At 33.4% G+C, this 6,028-nt stretch overlaps 2 protein-coding genes across 2 annotated transcripts; both read left to right on the top strand.

The window, feature by feature from the left end:
* Positions 1-20: 20 nt before the first annotated feature.
* On the top strand, positions 21-1,758 carry LOC124646034. The gene is made up of 3 exons (XM_047186055.1): positions 21-947; positions 1,223-1,516; positions 1,605-1,758. The coding sequence occupies exons 1-3, from the start codon at positions 415-417 to the stop codon at positions 1,756-1,758; spliced, it is 981 nt and encodes a 326-aa protein (XP_047042011.1). The 5' UTR covers positions 21-414.
* A 1,048-nt stretch (positions 1,759-2,806) lies between these two features.
* LOC124633575 (ATPase inhibitor mai-2, mitochondrial-like) lies at positions 2,807-5,602 on the top strand. The gene is made up of 3 exons (XM_047168863.1): positions 2,807-2,986; positions 4,828-4,954; positions 5,348-5,602. Exons 1-3 carry the CDS (start codon positions 2,931-2,933, stop codon positions 5,483-5,485), a joined length of 321 nt encoding a protein of 106 aa, XP_047024819.1. The 5' UTR covers positions 2,807-2,930; the 3' UTR covers positions 5,486-5,602.
* The last annotated feature ends 426 nt before the right edge of the window (positions 5,603-6,028 follow it).

Raw genomic sequence — 6,028 nt, 5'->3', positions numbered from 1 at the left:
GTATTAGTTTAACGCACCTACTTGATCAAACTTAGTATTTGAATGTGGCCATTTATGTCAAAAACAGCTTTATTTCTTAAGCTCAATACATATTTCTTGTATTTCGGAATCAAATAAAATCAAAAACTTGTAAGATTTTACACGAGATTTTAAGTTTCGCGCTGTGTTAACGGCCAGTCAGTTACGTATCCGTACATATAAGAAAACCAATCTATTAAAATGCCTGGGCTTGCAATAAAGCATCGCCTCATTGAAAATATTTTTAATTCATTTATTTCACACTGGTTCTATGATTCAAAAACAGTCCATTACAAACTTCATTCCAAAATAGGTTTTTAAACAGTGCACAATTAGTAGCGCTGTCTATAGCTTGTCAAAGTATTCACTCGTTTTTCGCCGATCATTTGTTTTTAAATGTGGAAACCTATAATTTTGGACGTCGAGTGCATCGTTTGCAACAAATCGTTGCAAAAGATAAACCACGTTCCTGTAGACGCGACACAGAAAATGGGAAGGATTATAAAGCTAAATAACAACCGAAGACTAAGAACCCCTAACTGGTCACTTGAAGAAAAACGGTACCTACTGGAGTTAATTAAGGAACGCAAGGAAGTGGTGGTAACTAAAACTAATAATGGTCCAAACCATTACGAAGAAAAGGACGTAGCATGGAATGAAATACTACGTGAGCTTTCTGCAAAATTTGGTTGTAAGTTTACTGGTAGTTCCATAAAGAAAGTGAAGACTCAGTGGCAGAATATGAAACGAATAGCCCGCGAAGAAATAGCACTTAACGGACCTCAACTGCAAAATTATTCTAGACTATCCTTAGAAGTTTGTAATTTACTTGAGTTAGTGAAAGATGGTGTTTTGAAGGGAGAAAATGAAAATTTAAATGATACTTCAATCACAACAAACATTGAAATCAAGGCAGAATGTATTGATGAGTAAGTTCACTTTGTTAGCTGTGGATATTCATTACTTTTTTATTGTTTTATGTATCTTTAGTTCACATATGTTACTGAACAACAACTAATATTCAATTTTAAAAGAGGATTTAAAATTATTTGTTATGGTCTTTAGTTTTCTTGTTTTAAAAGATATATAATACCTACTTTTAATAAGATCACTAATATGCATTAATGCACTAGCATAGTATTTTTAATTTTGAATTTAAAAGGCACTATACTTACATCAATCTATATCATTTTTATTGTTTCAGGGAAATTAACCAGCCAAGTTGCAGTGGCATCAACAATACCACTACTGTATCAATGGATTCTGATATGCCACAAGATAAAACTAACAGTACAAGCCAGTTGGAGTCGTCTTCATCTTCAGTCTCTGAGCAAATCTCTGAAACAAATGATTTTGAGACGCCTGATGAAAATATTCAGAATAAAATTAATTGCAACATGAGATCAGTCTCGGCCATGACTGATAAACCTTATGAGAATGTGGAAGAAGCTTGTAAAATGATTAACCCATTTCACAGGGAACTACAGGAGTATTTCAAGTAAGTTTCCATATTAAGCATTCAGTAGTTTTTTTTTTTCTAATGGCTCTTTAATATGTTAATACTAATTTTATTTTTATGTTTTAAGGTTCACTGCAGCAGAAAAGCAGATGAAGATGGAGTCACTAAAAGAAGAACGTCAAGTCATGAGAGCTATGAGAGAGACGGCTGAACTTAACAAAATTATTGCAGAGCAAAAGCTGAAGCATGTGCTCTGGGTGAAAAAGCAAGAAATGGCGTAAGTTTTGCACTGTCTATAAACTAAGTTAATTACCTACTCCAATGTGAAACAATATAGAATCAGTTTGTTGTAAATTATCCAGTTATTGGTTTTTGCTATAGTCATAGTGCTGATCAGATTTCAGTCCCTTTAAAAATTCCCGCCCTTTTGGCTGCTTGTCTATGGTACAGGCATTGTTACGATATTATATTTTCTTTTTAATTGTATAGTAGTCTGCAATTTAAATCTTGTATTTGAACTAAATGGAAACAAAGGCAAAAGCAATGTTCACTAATTAGTTTATTATTATTCTAACTTCACAATATTATATCTTAAAGATTAAAAGACTTTGTTCCGAAATCAGTAAATGGCAGTGCATCTATTTTAACCCACATACCAGAAGTCACGTAGCTTTACGGTCCAAGGTTCAAAATCAAATTATTAAAGTTTTCATTTATATGTAATTGTAACTTGAAAGCTAAATTAGCAAAAAAAACTTGGATTGTAATATTGCTGCGATGTTCATATTATTGCGCGCATTGTTCTTTAAAAAGTTCAATCAACATTTACACATTTTTATTATCATTCAAATATCTGTCAACTAATTTGTGAAATGAATGGTAAGATTTCAGAGGTATCTTTCCCTTTAAGTCTAAATATTTTTTTCTTTCTGAAGGGGGAGAAGAATTTATCTTATTTTCTACTTAAAATATAATTATCTTTTATTTATTTCTTTTCCTAATACCAAATATACTATCGGATCGGGCGCTTTTTCTGGTAGGTGAACATCTCTCCCATTTATCTCTAGATAAATTCTAATTCTAGAACAACCATGTCCTAGAGATCGAAATCAAATAGTCACTTCTGACCATCAGACAAACGAGGATTACGACATGAGTTTACAAACATAGTATACATTATCCACCCTAATCTTCGGTTGGGCACTAGTGTTTATTAATTATTGGATAATTACAAATCAACTTTTTGGTTAACATGGGTAAACTAAAACTTTATAATACTCAAAAGCCAAATATTTGTTCCACCAAAAAAAGTCTTAGTTATCTTTGGTTTGAAATATCTACCAAAATCTGTCATATTTTGCTACCACAATCGAGAAACTTTTAATTCAGTCAGTACTTATCTTGCAGAATTCGAACAAAATTGTTAGTTTTAAGTAAACCGTAACTTTAAATCATGAGTTTCATTCCGAAAACGAGGACTGCTCTGTCGCGGGCTATCGTTAGCGTAAGGTGAGGATTCTATACCGGCATGTCCAGTTACGCAATCTTTAGATACCACTTTGCACTCAATTTTTAGTGGGTACTAGAAATAGATTTCCACTAATCTTAATTTGGCGAGATGCACATTGGATCATGATTGATCTCCACGTCATTGACATATCAATGTTCTGTTTTTAATTCTATTTATAGGTTGCATGACAAAGGTGTCTCTGACCCTTAGTCAGCCGTAGTATATAAACTGCCAATCGATGCTCGTTCTACGCAGTGTTTACAATTTTCGTTTCTACGTCGTAGTAGTGGTTGAGTTATAATTTCTAACTAATTATTGTATTCCTGTCAACTTTTTAAGGTAAATTTCATGGTCAAGGTCACGTTGGGGGTGTAGTTTTGCTCATTTCAATGTCAAACTCATCCTTTTACTACTGTCATCTGAGATATTGTTTACATAGATAGCTGTCACAATCAATAAAGGAGTTTTTATTAGGTACACATGAAAAATCTAGAATTTAAGGTTAAAAAAACTAAAAACTAAGGTGATCCTTTGACCTAATATCACTGCCTACCTAAATAATCATTCGATTTCTCTATTGTTCCAGCTATAAAATGTCATTTAATAGTTTTTTTTCATTGTGTGCATGTACTGGAAACAAATAGGCATCACATATAAAATTGAATAATTTAAATACTCCATTGTTTTAGACTCGCAATGCTTATGAAAATTAAATTGTGTTTAAACAATTTAAATACTCCATTGTTTTAGACTCGCAATGCTTATGAAAATTAAATTGTGTTTAAACAATTGATTATTTGTAAAAAGTGCATACAGAAATGCAAGAGAAACATTGTAATAGTAATTCTAGTAGATCATCCTTATTTTGTTTACGAGTTTACAAGATAGACAGGCAACTCATCATACTGCTCTTATGCCAATTCTATTTGTGGTAAGCGCAGCGTGTCATCTACTTTCATGCTTTTTTATCTGCAGTCATTACACAATTAAAAATCTTTCCAGCCATGACATCTTTCACACAATCCATCAACGTTGGATATATTGTTGTCCTTTGGTTGTTCCTTGGTTGTCAGCCTTATCTATCCACATTTTTGCTCAAAGCCACCCCACACACTCATACATACCATGACAGGTTAAGATTACTATTGTCAGAACAATACAGGGTGTGTCGTACCTAATCACATTAAATCCTATCACATATACTTTATGATATTCTATGGTGAATTGTAAAAAAAATAACCTAATCCATTCATTCAGTGGTTTAGCTGCAGGAGTCATTTTTCGTTTTCATAATTTACAACATCATGTGTAAAGCAGAGATAATGTTAGGAGTATTGAATGTTTTGATCAGTTGACGTCTGTCAGTTTTCAAGGGAGAATTTCTATTGTTTGTTATGACTGACATGTATATGGTGTTCTAATTTTCGCACATTTTTATTCTATTTAATTTGTTTGAAAAATTCATTTTTTTATTTTTGTGTATTTTTATTTTTCCTTTGTGTTAATTGACATATATTAACGATACCATAACATAACCAGTATATTAACGCATTTCATTTAATGTGACTATGAACGACACACCCGATATACAGCATATCTGTCTTCTTATTATTGCACTACAATTTCATCATGCATTGTACCGATTAGTCAGGTGTAAAAATAGTTCTGATGCATATTACTATTAGTTGCCAGAACAGAAAAATAATTATGACCTGACTTATTGTATAGCAAATGTGAAATATATTTCTTAAGATTTGGTTAATGTATTTCTTTAGGCCTAATGCTTTAACCAAGCATAATATACCATCAGTATACTTAACTATCTTGAAACTGATTTCAGAATGTACAGCGGCGAACCTGGATCCGGAGCCGGCAAAGGTGGCGGCGGTGGTGGCTCCATCCGCGAGGCTGGCGGTGCTTTCGGTAAAATGGAGGCAGCCAGGGAAGAGGAGTACTTCTACAGAAAGGTATATACTTTTTACTTTACACTTCTTGAGTGAAGTTAGGCTACAGAATGTAACATACGTTGTGTATAGAAGCAACCATGTATGCTGTGTGAGGCTGGCTAAATGAGTAACTAGTTTTTTAGAAACTAGCTTCTGCCAGCGCTATCACCCATATCCCGTGGGGTTCTTGTCTGAGCTCCTGGATAAAAAGTAGACTAGCTTTCCTTGAGAAGTGGGCCATCTCACACTGCAAGATATTTACAAAACAGTCCAATGGTTCCTGAGATCAGCATGTTCAAGCAAATGAAAATTTCAGCTTCATAATAAAAGTAAATGTTGATTGGATGCAGCTGGCCATTAACAAGAGAAATATGCCCAGATTAACGACACTAACATTTCCTCCTTTATTTTCAGCAAAAGGAACAGCTCTCCAACCTGAAGAATCACTTGGGCAAAGAGATTTCCTTCCATGAAGATCAGATCAAACGTCATGAGGACGCCATCCGCCGTCATAAAGAAAAAATGGCAGACCTCGAACAGAAGCATGCGTAAACTGAAAATGCTATACAGTAAAGTCATTACAGAATAATGTTTTAAGAATGTCAACTTTTTGCTTTTATTTTGTTTAGTTATAGAAGGTTGGTCGCAATTATATTGATGTCATTGTGATTTGGTGTTTCATTTAAAGTAATGATCATGGGAAAACTTTGTAAGTGTCATAGTCACAAAAGTAATGTTGGTTTTCAAGGTTTTCAATTACTCGTATTTTCGACTATCCTATATTGCTCTTAATTTACGTGATTTACACTCAGATATGAATTCTATCTCTTTTGTTGTTTTATGGATACCTACAGTATACGGTTTGTATAAAAGCCTGTTAAAAACATACTGAGCATTACCAAGTACCTAGCAATAATATTCTTCGCTGTGCAAACTGCAAATAAATTGAAATAATGTTGTGCATTTTAATCAATGACGTCATGTTCAGAAATAATAGGCTTATAAAGCTACTAATTTTCCATAAGTTGGTTGTTATTTATTGAGAATTAAGTACTGGACGCCGAAAGAAGTCGTGGTTGCCGAACATACGGAAGT

The sequence above is a fragment of the Helicoverpa zea genome, chromosome 1 (genome assembly GCF_022581195.2).
Source record: "Helicoverpa zea isolate HzStark_Cry1AcR chromosome 1, ilHelZeax1.1, whole genome shotgun sequence".
Lineage (NCBI taxonomy): Eukaryota > Metazoa > Arthropoda > Insecta > Lepidoptera > Noctuidae > Helicoverpa > Helicoverpa zea.
The sequence above is the reverse complement of the archived record's forward strand: the minus strand, read 5'-3'. Positions and strand labels throughout refer to the sequence as shown.